The sequence below is a fragment of the Triplophysa rosa genome, linkage group LG5, assembly GCF_024868665.1.
Source record: "Triplophysa rosa linkage group LG5, Trosa_1v2, whole genome shotgun sequence".
Taxonomy (NCBI): domain Eukaryota; kingdom Metazoa; phylum Chordata; class Actinopteri; order Cypriniformes; family Nemacheilidae; genus Triplophysa; species Triplophysa rosa.
The window spans coordinates 23,606,975-23,630,118 of NC_079894.1; the positions used below are offsets into that span (position 1 = coordinate 23,606,975).

The 23,144-nt window shown below is 45.5% G+C and overlaps 1 protein-coding gene across 1 annotated transcript; it reads left to right on the top strand.

Moving 5' to 3' along the window:
• Window positions 1-728: 728 nt before the first annotated feature.
• On the top strand, window positions 729-4,265 carry LOC130554808 (uncharacterized). Its single transcript, XM_057334680.1, has one exon. It carries the CDS (start codon window positions 810-812, stop codon window positions 4,263-4,265), a length of 3,456 nt encoding a protein of 1,151 aa, XP_057190663.1. The 5' UTR covers window positions 729-809.
• The last annotated feature ends 18,879 nt before the right edge of the window (window positions 4,266-23,144 follow it).

The following is a 23,144-nucleotide window of genomic DNA, read 5'->3' on the forward strand; positions in this document are numbered from 1 at the left end:
CTCCAAAGACTTGACGCAACTGAAGCTAGTTTGTTGGCTCTCACGCAGCAGTCACAAGCAAACGTGATGTCCTCTGGTTCTCACCAACGTGTAGACATTTCCATGCTGTCATCTGCCCCCGACAGAACCCTTGTGACAGACAGAGATGACACACGGCCATCAAATGCTGAACGTCTTTTTGCTGCGGAGCTTGCAGTTATTGACAGACGTGCCCGGAGCCCTTCTGCTTCAAACTCCTCCACATCTGGCCCAGATGTAAGACCCAGAAGTCGTGCACAGGGACCCAGCCATATTAATGCCTTTTCCAATTTGGGCCCAGCCTTGCACACACCTACTGTTTCAGCACCAACCTATCACCTCACGGCCCCTCATGGTAGAGCTTCAGAGGGACCTAAAGCCAAGCTCGACACGTATGATGGTAAAGATGACTGGGACTCCTTCATCATTCCTTTTGAGCGCAGAGCTGTATTTACAGATGGAGCACAGTGGAAAGAGTAGATAAACTCTATGAATGTCTACGGGGAGCTGCTGTCAGATATCTTTGCTCATTACCCGAACACGTACGTGAAGATTATTTTCTGCTGAAAGAGCAGCTGGCTTTCCGATTTGGCCAAAAAGAACCTCCAACCGCAGCACGTCGGAGACTCTGTGATCTACGCCAGTCTAAGGAAATGATCTCAGAGTTCGCAGAAGAGGTTCAGAAACTGGTTGTTTTAGCTTATCCTGGAGTTGACATCGACCTCAGGGATCAAATTGCTGCTGATGCTTTTCTTAAGGGACTGCGCAACCAGAAAGTGGCGTACGAGGTTATGAACCGTGATCCTGTGATGCTGGATGAGGCACTACGGTTAGTTTCATCTTATGAGCACAACTTCAAAGCCACACTTGGACGAGATTTTGATCAGAGGGGGAGGACACGTTGTGTATCCTGGGCTGATGAAAACACTGACTCTGATGAAGAGCCACAGACCTTGCAATCACGTAGAGTGCAGTCTCAGGGCTATGTGACACAGCACCAGTTGCAGACACTCATTGACAAAGTTGATAAGCTCCAGCTAGCCGTAGAGCGGCTGCCACCTCCTTTTTCTGTGGCTCCCATTCCTGCTGTGAGACCCACCCACCACATGAATTCCAGTATGGCAACCCAGTCAGAAAGGGGCCACACAACTCAGACCCCTTTTAAGCCAAACAGGTACAGACAGCAAAATAGCAGCCCCACCAGAGCTCCTAGTGGGCCATGCTTTCTGTGTGGGGAGGAGGGACATTACAAACGAAACTGCTCACGGTCTCCCAGTCCATCTGCCAGTCCCCCCATGAATACTCGTGCCAGAATGCAGCCTACAAGTCAAAATCGTTCAGAAAGCACAGAGCAGATTCCCTCTATTGTACATGTGAGCAGAGCTGAGAGCCGAGGACCCAGTTTGATGATCTTGCTTACTGCTGATGGCGTACCAGTTCATGCAGTTATAGACACAGGCGCTGAGGCTACAATTATGTCGGAAGAGACATACAGCAAACTACCTGTTAAATCTGCTTCAGGACTAAAAAACGTGCATCTCCGCAATGCAGAAACTGGAAGAGAGATGATAGCAACAGGCGGCGTAAAAGTGGAATTCAAAATTGGCACAAAAATCATGGAGTGGACAGTTTGCATTGCGCCAATCTGCGACACCCTGCTTCTGGGTTTGGATTTCTTAAAAGCTGCTGATTTCACCATACATGCCTCTGGTAAAGTTTTCATGGGCTCTGAACTCATTCCAGCCTACATATCGGAAGGCAAGGGGCCAGACTATGCTGTTTCAAGAGTGATGTTGGAGAATGACTTCACTGTGCCGCCAGAGTGTGAATGTGTAGTTTGGGGTGTGGTGGATGACCCAAAACCAGAACTCCCTGCTGTTCTAGAGCCTGTTAGCTTGACTGATGGGGTATCTTCAGGCAGTGTCATGATTAACATGGAGCAGAGGATCCCTGTCAGATTGTGCAACATCACAGCTTCCAGTAAGTCCTTATCACAGGGAGCCTGTTTGGGTGTGCTCATCGAAGCATATCCTGACCCTCAAGAAATTAGCATGGAGGGAGAGGGGGCCTGCTCAGCTCCACCAAAAGGAGGAGACTCAATACTACAAGAGCCTAACAATCAACCTCCAGATGTGCACCATGTAAGAAGGGTGTTGCCACCAAATGCCCTTGACCTCCCAGAACACCTCAAACAGTTGTTCACCTCAGCAAGTGAAATGCTCACGGAACAGCAACAGCAGATGTTATTGGCGCTGCTCATTGAACATCAAGCAGTTTTCGCAGCCACTGAGGATGACCTGGGGAAATTCTCCTCATTGAAGCACAGCATTGACACTGGGGCGTGTAAACCGGTTCGACAGCCAGTGCGACGTACCCCTTTAGGGTTCTGGGATGAGGAGGAATCGCATCTCAAGAAAATGCTTGACTCAGGTATTGTGGTTCCCTCAAACTCCGAATGGGCATCTCCTATTGTCCTCGTAAGAAAGAAAGACGGGGGAGTCCGCTGGTGCGTGGATTACCGCCAGCTCAATGACCTGACCATTAAGGACGCATATCCTCTGCCAAAAATAGAGGAGTGCCTGGATGTGCTGGGTGGTGCAAAGACATTCTCAACACTGGACCTTCAATCAGGATACTGGCAGATTGAAATGAAGCTGGACGACAGACACAAGACTGCGTTTGCAACAAGGTATGGGCTTTATGAGTACACAAGAATGCCATTCGGGTTATGTAATGCGCCCGGCACATTCCAGAGGGCCATGGAGTTGGTTCTACGAGGCTTACAGTGGGACACCTTATTGATATACCTGGATGACATAATAATTTTTGGTGAGGATGTAGAGCAGTGTATCGAGCGCCTTGCAGAGGTTTTTCGGAGGTTGCAGGAATACGGACTAAAGCTGAAGCCCTCAAAATGCCAGCTGTTAAGAGACGAAGTCCTGTTCCTTGGTCACGTTGTGAGCAGTGAAGGAATTAAGACCAATCCAGCCCTCATAAATGATGTTAGGGATTGGAATCCCCCAACCAGTGTCCAGCAACTCCAGTCATTTCTAGGTCTTTGTAATTATTACAGGAGGTTCGTTGCCAAGTTTGCTGAAATCGCTGCACCCTTGACAATATTACTCAAAAAAGGGAGTCACTTCACCTGGGAAGAGGAGCAGAAAAAGGCTTTTGAACGTCTTAAAAGGAGTCTGACAGCCGCACCAATCTTGGTGTTTCCAATTACATCTGGTCAGTTTGTGCTGGACACCGATGCGTCCAACCAGAGCATTGGAGCAGTGCTCTCACAGTTACAGTGGGGGAAAGAGAAAGTCATCTCTTTTGCAAGCTGTGTCCTCACACCGGCCCACCAGAGGTACTGTGTCACTCGTAAAGAGCTCCTTGCAGTTGTTAGATTTACAAGACAGTTCCGCCACTACTTGCTGGGGTCTAACTTCATACTGAGGACGGATCATAGCAGTCTAACATGGCTATACAGGTTTAAGCGACCAGAAGGCCAACTTGCTAGGTGGCTTGAAGAACTCAGCCAGTACAACTTTGTCATTGAGCACAGGCCAGGTTCACACCACGGCAATGCGGATGCGTTGTCTCGAAAGACTCTGGATGAGGAATCTTGTGACTGTTATCAAGCAGGAAAAGAGCTGGATAGTTTGCCGTGCAAGGGCTGTCGTTTCTGTCAGAAGCTCCACCATCAATGGGCCAGATTTGAGGAAGATGTTGATAATGTTATTCCCTTGGCGGTAAGATGCACACACTCCCTAAACTGTGAGAATGATGGTAGCTGCACTAACACTACTAGTGATGGTAATGAAGTAGATGATGACAACAACCCATGTCCTTCCGTAAACTGGCTGCAACCGCTGAGTCTCGAGAGTCTCAGGGAAGAACAGTTAGCTGATCCAGACCTTTCAATCCTCCATAAATGGATGTCTGATAGTTCTTTGCCTGCAAAAGAAGAGGTCATGATGCAGAGTCCAGCGGTTCGCAAGTACTGGCTGTGTTGGCCTCAAGTGGAAATGCGAGAGGAGATCCTCTATTATCGATGGAGTGTTATTGGAGGTATGTCATCATTGCGCTTGCTTGTTCCTGTTTCCCTGAAGAATGAAGTTCTCCAAGCCTGTCACAACCCCGCACAAGCAGGTCATGCAGGGGAGGAGAGGACACTCATGCGCATGCGCAGATATTACCACTGGTACAATATGGCAAACGAGGTGCACCTTTTTCGTCAAAAAGTGCCCACAGTGTAGCTCCTGCAAGACAGCTGGAGCAAAGGGGAGGGCCAAGCTCCAGAACTATCAAGCTGGCGCGCCTATGGACCGACTTCACCTTGATGTCCTAGGACCATTCACAGAATCCAAGTCCGGTAACAGATACATCCTCGTGATCATCGACCAGTTTACCCGCTGGGTAGAGGCATTCCCTGTCCCCGAACAAGGAGCTGAGACAACAGCCAAGAGTTTGGTGTTTGACTTCATCTCTCGCTTCGGGACTCCCCTTGAAATTCACACAGATCAAGGACGAAACTTTGAGAGTTTGCTGTTCACTGAGGTTTGTCGCCTATTGCAAGTCACCAAGACCCATACGACACCGTATCATCCAGCTTCGAACGGGCAGGTCGAAAGATTCAACAGAACACTATTGCAGATGATGCGCTGTTATGTGGACCAAAACCAGCGAAATTGGGATGAACATCTTCCTTTACTCAAGAAGAAAACAGAAGTTTTCCAGGCGCATGACGTCTGGCTGAGGACAGCTGAAGTTACCAGAGATGCTAAAGCCACACCTGAATTTGTTCAAAAACTTCAAGATAACCTGCAGCAGGCTCATCAAGTGGCACGGCAAAACTTACACTCAGCTCAGACCCGTCAGAAGAAGGTCTATGACTTATGAGCCAGAGAGAAGTCTTACCAAGTGGGTGACCTTGTGTTAGTAAGAGTCAGTAGCAGAAAAAAAGGGTATAGTCCAAAACTCCAAGTGCCATGGCAAGGGCCGTTCGTTGTCACAGCGTGCCTTGGACCAGTCCTCTACCAGGTCAGAGATAGGAGAAATGAGAAGGTGCTACATCACGACCGTTTGCAACCCTATCTAAGTGACCATGTACCTGTTTGGATGCAGCGCCTGCAACGAAAATACACTGGCACCGAGGAAGGTTCTCTAATTCCACCCACTGCTGCAGTTATGGAAGCAGAAGTGCCAACCCCTTCACCCGCTGATAACTCTGCAACGGAGGAGCCTCAGACCCTTCTCACAACGGACTCTAGCTGTGGAAAACAGGGGATGAAGACCAAAAGTGATCGACCGGTTCAAGCCCCCAGTCGTTACATGGACTGAAAGAAAATGTAATTGCTAAGTACTAGCTTAAAGGGTGCAGAAGGGACTCTGCAGAGCTTTAAAAGGGGGGGGGGGGTTATAATGTTGGATTAGGTTAAATTGTGTTGAATGTGTAGTTCTCTATGCACAAATGCATAGTAGCGTTTTAAGCAATCACATGCTGTTACGTCACTGTACGGGGACAGGTTCAGTTTGTTGTGTTAGACAGTGTGCTCGCAGGTTCCGGTGCGGATGGTTGAGAAGAATCCCATCAGCGCCGGGAAAGAGCATAACCCCGTTATTGTACACTTTATTTACTTTATATACCAGTAAAGTGACTGAAATGATCATCTGTGTTGTGTGCCTCTCTTCACGCCTCCACGGACACACAGAGAACACAAAAAGGGAGAGCATAACAATATTAATAACCAAAATCATTTCGAATTTATCATATACACAATGTTTTAGCCATTATACAATGCATTTTATCCAGATTTTGACTTAACGTTATTGTCTTCTCTCCGGTCATTAGCTGACGGGGGCTAATATTCACGTGTGCTCTAATACAGAATAAATAACCAAACCGCAAGCATTATTATTGTGTTTATCAGTATATTCTCATAATGTATAAAGTATACGATTACGGTGGATGCTGATGTCTTAAATAGTCTTAAATGTCTCAAAGGCGGTAGTTTAAAGCTATGATTTAGTGCACGCTCACCTTGAACAGATGTCTAATACTGAACGCGTTCTTCTTTTATGGCTGGTAGGCTGGTGTCAAGAGGACATACCGCCACCTACTGTCCCTGTGTGTTTGTATAGCTGATCTTATGTTTTACGTGTCATATTTTACTGTTATATATGGAAAACGTGTGTGCTTCGCTGTTGCGAAAGTGAACAGGTTTAGGTCGTAACCATTTGACATCACGGATTCTGACGCAAAAAATGGAGGCCTCCAAGTAAAAATATTTTTTCAAAGTTTATGAATACTGTGACAGTTACACTGTTTTTTTATTTCACAATTATAAAGTCAATGCCATTGTTCATATATTAAGCCATACATCGCTCTATACCCAGGGTTCCCTTTATGTCGGTCTCTCGACATTGTGTCGAGCCCACAGATGGGGTTCGCTCTTGAGAACCTATCAACTTCCGACTAGTTTTGAAAAGGCCAATCAAATTGGCGAATTAAATTTGCATGCCGGACTCCGCCCCCGGATATCCGGGTATAAAAGGGAGACGGCGTGCTTCATTCACTCACCTTTTGTTCTTCGGAGCCTTCACACATGATCGACTTCGAGACCTCAAACTCTACGCCGAATTACTGCTGGAATCTTACGATGTGGTGCAGCGGACTGTCCCTTCCTGCAGCGACTTCCCCTGGGCGTCTCAGCTGTTCCAGAAGTGTTTGAGTTTTTTTCTCTAAAAGAGCAAATTTCTCCAGCGTGGCATGTCCCGCTGTTCTCGTGAATGCAACACACTCATCGAGGAGGGGGACAGAAACGATGTCTGCTTCCAGAAATCTGGGACAGCCCTTGTGGATACGTCCTGCCCGCACTGCGGGCGGTTGACGATTCAGACGTTGCGTCACGGTTGGCTGTGTTCCCACAGGTCTCAGCCACCACCTTGTCTGCTTCCCGTTCCGTGACAGCAGTGGCCACGGCCCTGCCATCCGCTACGGCGAGCAGCGAGAGTGATATGAGGATTACTGTGAGCGCTAATCCGTCAGCCACCGGCTCGCGGACCGTTCGCACAACATCTCGCTCGTCTGACCATTCCCCATGAGACGGTCCCACCGTCTTGTTCCTCAACCACGTATTCGGAAACGGTGCGTGATGATGAGATGTCCCTTGCAGCATCGGAGGGTGACTTACTGGCATCTGACTCCGACAATTCCTCGGAGCTCCCTCCCTCAGGGGGTCAAGCCCAGGAAGAAGCGAACGTCGAAATGTCAGCCATGCTTTCTCAGGCCGCCGACATTGGGTTGCAGTGCACCGCACTGCCTCTCCCAACGCTCGCGGCTGGATATATGGTACCTTGGGTTTGAGCGTGGCTCAAAGTGCCGTGTTTTCCCCGGAAGTGCATGAGGAACTTAGTAAGACCTGGAACGCCGCCTTTCGGCGCGTGCATGTCAAACTAGTTCCATCGCCCTTTCTTCCCTCGATGGTGGGGCAGCTAGAGGATACATTGATGTCCCCCATTGGGGCTCGACCTAGACTCCCGTCCGAAGCATGTAGGTTTTTCGGCATCTCTGGTGTCGAGAGCTTACACTGCTGCAGGCCAAGCTGACTCCTCTCTCCATGCTATGGTCATCCTGGCCAATCAGGCCAAGGCGTCGAGAGAGCTCCACGAGGGTAAGACCGACCCAGCGCTTATGCAGGAACTCCGCGCCATCACCGACCTCGCTCTACGGGTGACCAAGGTGACCGCGCGGGCCCTGGGTCGGAAGATGTCCACACTTGTGGTCCAGGAGAGACACCTCTGGCTGAACCTTGCACAGATGAGTGATACCAAGAAAGTCCACTTTCTCGATGCACCCATCTCGCAAGGGGGGCTGTTCGGTATTCTGTCAAGCAGCAGTTCTCGACAGCAAAGAAGCAGACAGAGGCTATCAAGCATATCCTCCCCCGCCGCGATTCGGCCGCCGTCCGGCCGTCGAGATCTCGTGCACCGTCTGCTTCCCAGCAGCCCTGGTCCTCTTCGACGCCCTCCGGCTCCGGTGCCCCCACTCAGGCGGCCCCCCAGAAGAAGACGTCAAAGAGGAGACCACCACCCCGTCAGAACCCGAAGCGGCCCTTATGGGAAGACCCCAGGGAGATTGAGAATACCATCGGGCCCGACCCCAGCCATTCCATCGCTGGTTGGTCGATCCAGGATGGTTCCTGCCCCGTCCCAGCAGCCCACTTTTAAGAGTTTCCTCTCTCTCTGAGTGTTTATCACAGCCGCTCTCACCCTCTACATGATGGTGTTTGGCAACTCGACGTTGCGTCATGGTGAGACCCAATGTCGAGGATAATCAGCAGCCCTCAGCACTCTCAATCGACGGTGCGTTGTGCTACATCATTGTCTGGGTGTTTATCACAGCCGCTCTCACCCTCTACACGACAGTGTTCGGCAACTCGACGTTGCGGCGAGACCCAATGTTGAGGATAATCAGCAGCCCTCAGCACTCTCAATCGACGGTGTGGTATGCTACATCAACACCAGGCAGGTACTCTCAGCCAGTCTTGTCTCATTGTTCCAAGGTTACCACAGCAAGCAGGATGCAGTTCATGGCCTGACCTGATGGTACAGCGGAGAATGGGAAGTGGCGACCTGACAAAAGCTGAGATGATAGAGCTGGATAAAGAAGGACACGGTCACCTAACACGTCTTCGTGGCCTGACCTGATGGTAGAGCAGAGAATGGGAAGCGGCGACCTGACAAGAACTGAGATGATAGAGCTGGATAAAGAAGGACGCGGTCACCTGACACGTCTTCGCCACAAAATTTCAAATGCTATTAGATTATTAATGATAATCTTAAACTATAATTTACCTTATTAGTAAGTTTATTTAATTTATTTAGCCTTGTTGTGCAAGATCTCTGGAGCTTGTGCAGAGGCAGCAGCTTTTGCCAGAGGGGAACTGGAATCACCTGGTTGGGCCTGGGTTCTCCTGAGTTTTTTTTTCTCGATTAGAGTTTTGGGTTCCTCGCCACCATTTGCATCCTGTTTTTGGCACTATTTGCCTGGCCGGGGGGCTGCTTTACAATTTTAAACTATAGACTATAGTCTGTTATATTTGACCTGTGCTTCTCTCTCCTTTATCTTAAATGTGTGCTCTCACTTAGTGTGTGTGTGTGTGTGTGTGTGCGTGCGTGTCTGTGTGCGTACTTGTCTGTGTAAGTGTGTGTGGGCGTGCGCATCCGTGTGTGTGTGTCTATGTCTATGTGTGTTAGTACGTGTGCATATTGTGTGTGTGGAGTGTTTTGTATGTGGGTATGTCTGTCTTCTGTGTTTTCAACTTTTTCTTGTTTTTGCAGGTACAACTTTAATTGTTTTGCTTATAGTCAATCTGTCTTACGTACAGCTGCTTTATAACGATGAAAATTGTAAAAAGCACTATATAAATAAAGTTGAGTTGAGTAAATCAGCAGAGCCGATCTCCTCTCCGGGGGCTTCCCCACGGCAAGGGATCCGCACTGCCAGCAATTGAACCACCCCCGGGAGGTCGATGAAGCAGAACGTATCCCTAGCCTCCCTGTCTCGGTCCCTGGGAGCCTGACAAGAGCTTCCCAAACCGTCACGGCGTCTACGGGATACGATCCGTCTCGGCTACGCGATCCAACTTCCCAGACGCCCGCCCAAGTTTCGGGGAATCCTCTCAAACCTCAGTCAGAGGCAAGGATGCTCCTGTGCTTCGGGCCGAGGTCGCCACCCCTCTGGAGAGGAAGCGATCGTGCTCGTCCCTCTAGCCGAGATGTTCAATGGGTTTTACAGCCCGTACTTCATCGTCCCCAAAAAAGTTGGGTTGCTAGATCTGCGTACCCTGAACAGGCACCTACTCAAGCTTCCGTTCAGAATGCTCACGCAGAAGCGCATCCTAGCATCTATCAGATGTCAAGATTGCTTCATGGCAATCGACCTGAAGGACTCTTACTTTCATGTCTCGATTCTCCCTCATCATCGCCCGTTCCTACGGTTCGCTTTTGAGGGTCGGGCAGATTAGTACAGAGTCCTCCCTTTCGGTCTGTCCCTGTCCCCACGAGTCTTCACGAAGATCGTGGAAGCCGCCCTCACTCCCCTCGGGGAGAGAGGTTTGCGGGTACTAACTATCTCGACGACTGGCTCATCTGGGCAAACTCGCGAGATCTGTTGTGTACACACAGGGACCTAGTGCTCCGGCACCTAGATCGATTGGGACCACAGTTCAACCGAGAAAAGAGCAAGCTCTCCCCTGTGCAGAGCATCATCTTTCTTGGTATGGAACTGAACTCTGTCTTCATTACAGCGCGACTCACTACAGAGTGCGCTCAGTCAGTGTTGAACTGCCTGGAATATTTCAAGCAGTAAGCGGTCCCCCTGAAACAATTTCAGAGGCTCCTGGGCACATGGCATCCTCGGTGGGGGTGGTCCCCCTCGGGTCGATGCACAACCGACCACTCCTCATGGGCACTGGCTCAAGGCGCCTCTCTAGCAGACATCTGCAGAGTTGCGGGTTGGGCTATGCCCAACAACTCCATGAGGTTCTAATACCTACGCGCAGAACCGGTGTCAGCCCGCATCCTGGCAAGGTGTAGGACAGGCAGCCGGTAGGGCGTACGCCTGCGAAAGCCCTTCCCCCTTCCTTTAGGGGGATCAGCGGCTATTACGCCTCCCCTCTTTCCCCCACTGGGTAAAGAACAGGCATTTTATCCATCACTAGCACCTTCCTCGGGGCAGGCTGGGCAGAGCAGCCCTGCCCCCTTAGGCCGGGGAACAGTTGAGTTATCTCCCACATAGCTCTAACCGGACCTAGTGCTCCAGATGTGGTAACTCCCCCTCCGTGGGCTGTTCTGTCTGATGTATCCTCATGAATGGTTCCCACCTCGGCAACCCATGACCTCCCTAGGTGGACGCCCACCTTGCGGTTAACTCCTGCAGTCCGCACATTTTCCCATGAGTCCTCCCCTGATGGTGAGACCATGTGGTGTCTCCACTAATTCCTCCTTACGGTAGGTAGTGGTCTCTGCAGCGTTTTTCCCCCGGGGGGGAATAATGCTTACCCAGTGGCCCTTACGGTGCCGGGCGGCTTCTCGCCATTAGAGAACTAGGCCTCCGCCCGTGACGGCCGGTGGCAGGGGCTTCCCAACTTTGTGGTAAAGCTCTGGGTTCCCCTTCCTCTCCACTGGATGGTCATAATTTCGCGTGAGCGCCTACGTCTGACTCACCCAGGCCAGTCAACGTCGCTCCGCTGAGATTGTGATGCGGCTCAGTGCTGTGGCGTCTTCCACAGGAACCCCATTCTTTTGGTTCGACACAACGTCGAGAGACCTACAGAAAGGAAACGTCTTGGTTATGGATGTAACCTCGGTTCCCTGATGGAGGGAACGAGACGTTGTGTCCCTCATGCCACAACACTGGCCGCCCACCCCAGCGGTCAGGGGAGGATGCTTAAGGCTCCTCAGACCAAAGGTGAATGAATGTGCACGCCAGCTTCCCTTTTATACCCGGACATCCGGGGAGGAGTCCGGCATGCAAATTTCATTCGCCAATTTTCATTGGCCTTTTCTAAATACTCAGAAGATGATAGGTTCTCAAGACAAACCCCATTCTGTCGGTTCGACACAACGTCTTGTTCCCTCCATCAGGGAACCGAGGTTACATCCGTAACCAAGGCGTTATTCAGTACAAGCTGACAGAAATAAAAACCCTCAGGTTCACAACTGAAACCACTCAGTTCACAGGCGAAATGTCTTCTTATGGAGAGTGGGACAAACTGGAGATTGATGAGAATGGAATCTTATACAGGAAGACAGTAAACAGAAACCAACTGGTGTTTCCAGAACAACATATAAGTACAGTGCTAAAAGAACTCTATGATGAAATGGGCCACCAAGGTGTCGACAGAACTGCATCATTGATACGGGATCGCTTTTACTGGCCGTATATGCAGAAGGAGATAGAGGAGATGTGTGTGTCTTAAACACAAAAGACCCCACCATGAAACAAGAGCACCACTAACGAACATGGTTACCACTCAACCGTTTTAACTTATGTCAATTGATTTCCTGCATCTTGATAAATGTAAAGGTGGTTACGAGTACATTCTGGTAATTGTTGACAATTTCACACGCTTTGCGCAAGCTTATGCCACAACGTCCAAATCAGGTAAAACAGTCGCCGAAAAGATTTTCAATGACTATGCCCTTCGATTCGGATTTCCGACCCGTATACATCACGATCAAGGGGGTGAATTTGAAAATCAACTGTTCAAACAACTGGAAGCCTACTGTGGTGTAGCGGGGTCGAGGACCACGCCCTACCACCCTCAAGGGAACGGACAGGTTGAGCGATTCAACCGCACACTACTCCAGATGTTAAGGACCCTCACGGACAGACAAAAATCCAGCTGGAAAGACTCATTAAACAAACTGATTTGTGCATATAACTGCACTCGGAGCGAAGTGACCGGTTTCTCCCCCTTTTACCTGTTGTATGGGCGCTCCCCAAGATTGCCAGTTGACATGTTGTTCAGTTTGAATCCAGAGCAAAGAGACAGTAACTACCATGACTACAAGGAAAAGTGGAAGCAAGGCCTTGAAGAAGCATATCAGATCACGAGAGAAAATGTTCAGGAGGCTGCATTGAAAAGCAAACGTCATTATGACAGTAAAGTGAAAAGTTCAGTATTACAGCCGGGTGACCGTGTTTTAATCAGAAATCTGACACCTCGTGGCGGCTCAGGAAAATTGAGAAATCACTGGGAGGATACGATCCACACAGTTGTGCGTCAAGTCAGTAAAGATATCCCTGTCTATGAGCTCAGACCTGAAAAAGGAAAGAAAAGATCCAGAGTTCTACATCGCAACCTTCTTCTCCCCTTGTGACCACCTACCTGTAGAAATTCCAGTACAGACACAGCCAAAGAAAAACTGTAAAAAACAAAAGGAGGAATCAGTACAGCCAGAAGCAGAGGATGATGATGAGGATGAGTACTATCCAGTGATAGTTCAGCAGCCATCTGAGCCTTGTCCAGCTGAAACGGAAAACTCTGTGTGTGCTGATCCACCTTTAGATCAAGATCAAGTGGAGTACTTTCGGGAGACAAAAGATAGTGTTCCTGAGGACCAAGTTGTGGAAAATCTTATCTGCTCGCCTGCGCCAATAATTTCAGTTAGAGGGAATTTCAATGACCTCAACGACCACGTAGGCAACCAAAGGTTTTCACGTATGATAGGCTGGGTTCACCAACGTGTCACACAATAGGCACACAGCCACACCCTACAAACTTTGAAATGCTGTGGACATTGCATGCGTACCCATACAAATTTTTCCAGTCATATAGACACAGAATTTAGAAATTTGCCATAGTATACACCTCCTTGCACTGCACAAATGCACGTACACTGATCACAGAATGGACTGCCAATGCACATACACTGAGCCCAGAATGGACTGTAAACGCTGAGTTCACACTCAAATAGACTATCGAGCATCAGTGCTACTCATAGACTGGTTCTACTTATAGAGAGTTCCAATGCACTGCTAGAAGGGACTGACAATGAGACTGAAACCAAGGGTGATAAGTGTGAGATAACATGGACATGTCAAAAAAGAAGGGATTTGAAATGGACATTGGAGTACAATGTGTATTTTTTTCTACGTAAAAAAAAAAAAAAGAATGTATGTAAAGTGTTCCAGCTTGTAACTTGTTGAATAAGTGTCTGAAATGTTATGAGGTTAAAATCTTCATTAATGATACATAGCATAGATGTTGCACTAAGAGTGAATGTTGGGGACAACATTTATTTTTGAAGGGGAGAGTGTAATTGGTAGTATTCACAGTACTCATCACACATTGGCAGATATTAATATTGTTAATATGTTAATATGGTCATAGTTCTATTCAAAGTTTCAAAGTAATTTTTGTTTAACATTATTGATTGTTAATGGTGTAATGCAATTAGTGATGGTCGTATTGTTTCTAACAGAGCCGTTAGTCTGGGCTCGATTCTTATAGTGAGTTTAAGCGTAGATCCGTCCATCGGAGATTGATTGCTCATGCCCTGTTGTTCACACTGTATCGCGAGAGTTTCTCCATACGGGTGAACGTTCTCAGGTGAGAGGTGGCTCATACGAGTAAACGCCATCGCTGAGAAAACGTCACTTCTCTCTTGTGATTATTCTTCCTGTTTATTCTCAGGTAACGGATCACTAAAGTGATTATAATACATTTCGGAAACGAGTTTCAATGGTTATGACACGTGTATGTATTAGAGTAAAGAGAGTAAAGGTTTATTTGAAATGTTTAATGTGTTTTTATAAGCCGAGCCCACGGAGCATACCGCATGGTCGCATTATGCTAATATTGGTTTTGAAGTGTGGGAAAGTTAAAAGACGTTTCTCTATTTTGTATTCAGTTCATACTGTTGTTTTGTAACTGTGAGTTTGTCAGAATGTATGCAACTGTATTCATGCTTTATTCACTGATGGTGAGAAGAGTGATAAATGTTTAGAGAACTGTCTGCGGATGGTTATCCGTAAAATAGTAGCAACAAAGAGGAAATCTATATGCTGCTGTAACCAATCGTTATCTTCACCTGAGTTATGTGTGTTTCACAAGATACGAGTAAACGCCATCGCTGAGAAAACGTCACTTCTCTCTTGTGATTATTCTTCCTGTTTATTCTCAGGCGTAACACCACCAATTCAGCTACCAGAACACCAGATAGAATAGAATAGAATAGAATAGAATGAGCTTTATTGGCCAAGTATGTTTCCACATACGAGGAATTTGTTATAGTGACAGAAGCTCCACAGTGCAACAGAAAGACAGCAACAGGACAGAACACAGATGATAAAAAAATAATAATAATATACAATAATATAGAAACAGGCAATGTACAAAACAGCAAAAACGCAATATACAATATAGACAATTATGTATGTACAGGTCTGATATGTGCAAATTTGGTGAATAAATAATGTAAAATAGTGTTGTGTGTTCTGCGTTTAATGTCAAGTGTTCATAAGTTGGATTGCCTGAGGTAAGAAACTGTTCCTGTGTCTGGTCGTTCTGGTGCTCAGTGCTCTGTAGCGTCGACCAGACGTTAACAGTTCAAAAAGGGAGTGTGCTGGGTGTGAGGGGTCCAGAGTGATTTTACCAGACCTTTTGCTCATTCTGGATGAGTACAGTTCTTGGAGAGTGGGGATGGTTGTACCAATGATATGCTCAGCAGTCCGGACTACCCTCCGTAGTCTTCTGAGATCAGATTTGGTAGCTGAGCTGAACCAGACAGTTATAGAAGTGCAGAGGATGGATTCGATGATGGCAGAGTAGAACTGTTTCAGCAACTCCTGTGGCAGGTTGAACTTCCTCAGCTGGCGAAGGAAGTACAGCCTCTGCTGGGCCTTTTTAACAATAGAGTCAATGTGAGTGTCCCACTTCAGATCCTGAGAAATTGTGGTGCCCAGGAATCTGAATGACTCCACTGCAGTCACAGTGCTGTTCATGATGGTGAGTTTGGGGAGAACAGGGGGCTTTCTCCTGAAGTCCACGATCATCTCAGCAGTTTTAAGCGTGTTAAGCTCCAGGTTGTTAAGACTGCACCAGACAGCCAGCTCCTTGACCACCTGTCTGTAAGCAGACTCGTCACCATCCTGAATGAGGCCGATCACTGTGGTGTCATCTGCAAACTTCAGGAGCTTGACAGAGGGGTCTTTAGATGTGCAATCATTTGTGTAAAGGGAGAAGAGCAGTGGGGAGAGAACACAGCCCTGAGGAGCTCCAGTGCTGATGGTGCAGGTGTTGGATTTGAATTTACCAAGCTTTACTAACTGCTGCCTGTCTGTCAAGAAGCTGTTGATCCACTGACAGACAGGGGTGGGGACGGAGAGCTGTGCCAGTTTATTCTGAAGGGTGTCCGTGATGATGGTGTTAAAAGCGGAGCTGAAGTCCACAAACAGGATCCTCGCATAGGTCCCTGGTCTGTCCAGATGCTGAAGGATGAAGTGCAGTCCCATGTTGACAGCATCATCCACAGACCTGTTTGCTCTGAAGGCAAACTGCAGGGGGTCCAGTAAGGGACACAACCAGTAGATGGACACAAGGCACCCTAAATGGAGTGAAGTTGAGTGTGCAGTAAAACGGGCAAGATCAGCTTCAGCTCCTGGAACCAATAGTATACCATACTCGGAAGGAGCATGCCAAATACGCATATCTTACCTACCCCTGCTATCAGCATTATCCATGCCATCATTATTATTTGCATAAGCGAACTCGTGAACTTGCCAATGCCTTTGGATCAGTGTCACATGAGCTGCTGTGGACAGCCTTTGATTTCTTCCACGTTCCAGATCAGGTAACAAGCTGATTAAGGCATATTTTCAGGATCTCCAATTTGTATTACCACACAGGATATTACCACTGTGTGGCAACAGCTGGAGGTTAGCATAATTGCAGGTTGCACAATTTCACCCCTGGCTTTCACAATGGCAATGGAAATAATAATCCGGGCATCACGTTGGGTGGTTGAAGTAGAGCGTTTGAAAAATGGGTTGCACCTAACTCCAATCAGGGCATACATGGATGACATGACAACCATCACAACAACCAAAGCATGTACAAAGCGGCTGCTGGATAAGCTCCAGGAGAACATTAGTTGGAGGTCAAACCAAGCAAATCCCGCAGCATTTCTATTGTCAAGGGCAGGCTTACCAATGACAGGTTCTGTATAAACGGTCACGGAAAAGCCCATCAAAAGCCTTGGACGGTGGTACACCGCAGACCTTAAATACGCCGAACAGGTGGAACAACTCAGGCAAGAGACAGCCATTGGACTCAAAAAAATCAATAATACAGCTCTTCATGGGAAGCTGAAACTCTGCTGCTTCCAATTTGGCTTGTTGCCACGCCTGATGTGGCCAATTTCAATGTATGAGCTCACGGTGTCTCACGCCAATAACCTGGAGAGATTGGTGAGTACACAAGACTCTAGATTGGAAATGTATCTGTTTTTGTGGGTGAACTTGTGATCAACAAAACAATCTTTTTTAGGAAAAACTTTTAAAATAAACTACAAATAAGAGAACTGTGTGCAGGTTATGTTCTCATACAATACTTGAGTTACCAACATGCAGACATTCTGTGGGCTACAGCTAGTGCAGTAGTACTTGAGTCCGGTCTTGGACTCGAGTCCAGACTCGAGACGTTTTTTTATGGTCTCGGACTTGTCTTGGACTCGTTGGTATTTGAACTCGGACTTATCTCGGACTTGGTCATTGGTCTCGCAAATGTTCTAGTCGGTCTCGTCCGAGTCCAGCGATATATGTTTTATTTTCTCCTTCAAAACAAAACATTGATAGAGCAATATTCTTGTGATCCGAAAACTGTTGCCGACTCTCGACTCTAGAACGAGAGCTGCGCGTGCTCATAAGTTCTCTTTTCACACAGCAGTTCAGTTCAGTGTGTGCTGTTGTTGTAATTAAATAACTCCGGTATATTGGTTCAAGTCCGCGGGACTGTCATGCACGCCAGAAAGTGAATAACTGAATTAATTTGTGGATAATATTAAGTGTTTACAGGAGACGCTAAACGGGAACGATTCAGCTGAACTGGTTCAACCGGTTCACTAAAAAGAAAGAACCGGTTCGAATGAATGATTCGTCCGCGGCGCGAACCAGCATCAATCATTCATCAGGCACGATGTCAGCGAGCAGCAGGGCCGGATTATCCAATGGGCATTATGGGCACAGGCCCAGGGGCCCATGAGCGCTTGGGGCCCAGGCAAGGCTAAGAAAATTTCACATGCACATTGAGGTGCACACACAAAACATTGTTTCTGAATGAGAAAATCTGTCTTTTGATTTACAGTAGTCACTTTTACGAGCCATCTAGCGGCTTTTGTTCAGAAGAAGCACATAGCGACAAATCTATCCACTTCTTGGATAAACCTTAGCTTTCATTCAGTGCGAAAATGTCGCCAGTGCTGCCCCGCGAGCGCGAGGTCTCTCTTTCCCGGCGCAGGGATCCCTTCTCTCGGCGTCACTCTGTACAGTGAGCGGCAGGAAGAAGCACCACCGTACGACAGGTGACTCGTGAATAAAATGAGTACAAAACAGCGTTTCCAACAACCTGTCACTGTTATCGACTGTTTGGATATATAAACATGAACAAATTTCATCCGTAAATATGCACATGGTTACCATGAGGCTGTGTGAAAGATCATAACGTTAGCCGAAATGACCGCTTTTTATTGTGAGTTGGATGATGTCGCGTCATGAACTGACAACAGAAACTGAAAACACAGTATGTCAATGAGAACGGATTTATTGTTGTAAACATGAGTTGATATACCCTCGCGGGCTGTCTTAAATCTTAAAAGGTAAGCGTTTTTTACATTTATTTGGTGGTGCTTCCTTGCCAATTATGAATTATTTTATATTGATATAATTAGTGTTGTCACGGTACCAAAATTTCAGTAGTCGGTACCAATACCAGTAAAATTCCACGGTTCTCGGTACCAAAGCAAAACACCAGTACATGCTAATTGAAACACAATTTTATTAATAAAGCTCATTGTTAATATAAATGTATAGAAAGCAATGCCATTTTGTATACATCAAGTATAAGTTAATTGTTGCTGAAACTGTTGTGTGCTCACTGGGGTCTTTCGTGCTGATGAACATCCTCCTCAGTCTGCTGCTGTAGAAGACAAATAGAATAAACTTCAGTAAGTCAACTGACTGAACAAACATGCATATGCAATATTAGAACAAACCTCAGTTTTTAATACTGCATTTACACAAGATTACTTACATTAAGGTAACTGCATATTAAAATAATAAATGCAACAGATATATTTTTCTTAAGTTTAAATGTGGCTTTTTAAACCTAATAGAGTTATCCATCCAAGACATACACATTGCTAGTCATGCAGTTAGTATGATAGTTTTCTAGCACATAGATTGCAGATAGGCCTATATAAAATAGGTACTGTAAACCCCATCCTGTCCTCCCATTTATTTTACTCCATTACAGTTATAAAAGCATTAAATGGTTAATAAGGACACATGACTGGATTAGCATTGGCGCTAACAAATTAACACGCAAACAGGGATGTTTATTTTGACGTAACCTTTAACTTAACATATGCTACAACATTCATAATGCAAACGCGAACAGAATTTGAAACTTACCGCTTGAACTTGTTAACTTAAATCCGGATGCTTCCTCGTTTCACCACAAAACTCTGTTCGTTTTCTTCGTGATATGACTTTAATCTGAAGTCTTTCTGTGCGCATCTCTTGTGGATCGGAGCCGCGCTTATCCGCTCATCACGTCTTATTGCGTCTATAAAAAGTTTCCGACTGACAACCAGTCAGACAGAGCATCAGTACCCGGTTGACCCGGTACGTCGGTACTACCGGGTCTTGTGAAAATTAGGTACCGACAACTTTTTTATTTTTAGGTACCGACTTGGACCCGAAGTACCGGTACTTTTGACAACACTAGATATAATGTTGATCAGTTACTGCCCTACTTTACCAATATTAAGCCTTCATTATTAGATAATCCACAGTGCTTTTACATACATTGCAAAATGTTGACATACGCACACTGATGTCGTAATATATAGGCTAAAGAATTATACTTATAATACTCGTTAATGCCGTTTACTGTAACACATTACATCTTAAATAAGAACGTGAGTCGCAAGGTGCTTGTTATACAAATAAAGTTTAACAAATAGACAAATTACTCTTGAAGTACAATCATTGACAAAGACTGCCCATTTATTCTTAGAAAAATAAAGAAGAAAATATTTGAAAATTGCACTTAAGAATATTCTTAAAAACCTTCTGTAATTTATCTTAAGAAAGTTCTTATATTTTCTCTTAAGAACAGGTTTGCATGTCCTGCATGTTTGTGTGTGAATTATGGAAGAATCTGATAGAACTGATTCGGTAGAGGTGTGGTAGTGTGTGCTGCTTGCATATGCCAGTGAGTTACAGTATGCTGGGAAATGTCTTAATATTGTTGTTGCTGGTCCAGAAAAGCATTGTTGCAATCATGAGGTGTAAATCCTGTATGATGGAGGATGTGTACAGGTGTTGATATAGTCCTTCAGGTTGTGATCATAGTTTGTAACGTGTCAATGTAATCCTGTAAAAGATAGAGGTGTTTATACGCATGGTAGGCTAATTAAAAACTTTATTGTGTGCATGTGTATGTGGGGGGGGGTCCATAAAACACTTGTGCCCAGGGGCCTCTGAATTCTTAAACCGGGCCTGGCGAGCAGCGGCATAATACAGATTGGTTTTACAAACCATAATAAATGTATCGACAGTGCGCTTAAAAGGAAACTTTTTGCAACAAAACTTTCCCCGAAACATGTGGGACAACATCCAATTTCGTAAGACACCTGCAAAGGCATCACAAAGAGAGGTAAGTTAATGCCATGTTTCAGAGTTAGCATTGCATTTGAGTATTTTAGACAGTTTGGAAAGTAGGGCTTAAAGATAAGATTGATCGTATTTTTATTGTCATTGTGATGAACATGTTATTTAAGGATGTGCACCGACGTGCTTATAAACGTGCTTATAAACGAGCCGTGGAGCCTCTGCTCTTTCTAGCGGCTCCTCTATCAAACACGCACGTGCACGGGCAGGCGCGCACACGCACAAAAGTGTTCATTGCTGCACAACCTTGCTGTTAGGAGGGATGATAAAAAGTTCCTTAAAAAAGTAATAAACAGTTACACTTCGGCTTTGTGACTTTAGTGCTATACCTATATAGTACAAATAAAATGACAAACAATAATGAAAATGATTATCTTAGAATAGAAGATATGCTGTCTCTTGCATCACATAAATTATCAATAGTTAAGTATGTGGTCTTGTAGTCATGATTTTTTTCTGTCTCTGTCTTGACTGTCTCAATTGGACTCGGTCTTGACTTGGACTCGAACCTCTCTGGACTTGGACTTGACTTGGACTCGAACCTCTTTGGACTCGGACTTGACTCGGTCTCGACTAGTCCTGGTCTTGTCTTGGACTCGACAATGGTGGACTTGACTACAGCCCTAGCTACAGCTAATGTTTTTTTTCTGTTTTGTTGTTTGTTGCTTTCATTTATGCTGTAAGGTGTTCGTTTGGTCGCAGGTCAATTCCATTGAACTTTCGATTGAATGTCACAGGTCACTTGGACTCTTGTTTTGTGTATAAACATTTTTTGTAGTCAAAACAGCACTAATGCTGGCCGATTATGTAGGCTATTCCAATATGAGATTCAGACGCGAACTCATCTTGAAGACAGTATTTTGATGCTGAATAACACATTTTTGAAAAACATGCTTTCACTGTAACATCTTAAAACCATGTACATTGCTAAAATCATTCATTGTTACGTGCTTTTAAATTTTGGGAACAATATTTATTTCCCTTACTTTCTGCTTATTCAATATCACAGACACGCATCTTGTTATGTATACATGTTGTTCACATCATATATTGTTTGTTTCAGTTTGTTAGTCCAGTGGTTCTCAACCTGGGGGCCGTGGCCCAAGATGGATCCAGGGGGCCACAGGTTTTGAGGCATTTAATGAAATGTAGAAATGTATCCTAAATTTTATGCAATCAAACATCCGAAAATAAGACCACCAACCAAAATAATTACTGTCCCAGCATTGTTTAACTGAAAATGTTTTAGATTTCATTAGAATTCTAAATTTAAGATTTTAAGTGTTTACTTGAGGGGCCACAAATCAATGCACCCAATACACAAAGGGGGCCTGACAAGTCCTCTGAGTCACTCCAGATCTGGGCTCATTCACTTTCTGCATCTGATGATTCAGTGGTGCCAGTGGCTGAAAAAAAAGAGAAAACCTGATAAAATATGCCTAAAAATGTATAGCTTTGGTGTAACTGGAGCCTGGCAGATATGGCTTCTCTGCGGCACTACAGCTACATATTGATTCTTCAAAACGCTAAAACCTTTTTAACAGCACCTTAGTATTGTGGTAAAATCCATTTTAATATCATGCCGCTGAATGCTTATTATAAACAAAAACTGTGGTTGGTTGTTTTACACACAGATCAGACCATATCATCCTGTATAAGTGGGTACATATTGTACAGTATGTATTTTTTTGCACTAAGCATGCTGCAACATGACCATCCAAGTACACTTTTTAAAAAATAGTTTTGTATTGTGGTACGTGTCACTGGCGGCTGTTTTACTGTATTAAAACTCTTTATGAACTTTTGCTTTTACATTAGCATGCCCATTACGGGATACAAATGAGAGTTAAATTTCTTGTACCAAGCCCTTTTTGAAAATATTTTGCTGCTGAACAACACCACATGAGTCCCTGACTTTTGCCCTCAAGAGTGAGTCAAGGCCAGATTGTGGGCGACTTTGTAGGATGTATCAAAGTGCACCATGCACCATGCGGGTGCAATGCAAATGTAAATGTAATATAGTGTAGTACTGTCATGCATTTGATCACATACACACTCTAAAAAATGATGGGTTATTTTAAATCCAGCATTGAGTCAAAAAGGGAAGAACCCAAACAAACCTAGCAAATTTTGACCCTACAATGGGTTAAAACAACCCAGCATAGATTAATTTACAACCCAACGGTAGGGTTTGTCCCTTTTTTAACCAATGGGTTAAATAACCCATCATTATAACACAATGTAACAATTTCTTTTTAAGTTGTGTTTTGCTTTAATTTTTACTTTGTCTTTATGAAGTTTATCATGCTGAATAAGAAAACCACATAATTTTTTACCATCAAAGGTACTCAGAAAAAAAAAATTCACACATTCATACATTTCGGTATTAATTCTCGTACGCAGAAATTACACGGTACTGGAGAGAGGGAGAGAGAGAGAGAGAGAGAGACAGAGAGAAAGAGAGATGGCATTAGATGACAAGATGCCAAAGATTGGCAGCAAGAAGATCAACAGAGCTGGTTTTGAATAAGACACAAAGTCCTTCACATGTCGTGCAATCAAATCAATGGTAGCTTATTTACAATTCAAACATGAGCACACATGACAGAACACAACCTTCATTCGTTCTCTGAGTGGAAAAACAAAGGACATTTATCAACTGCAGAGTCTTTAT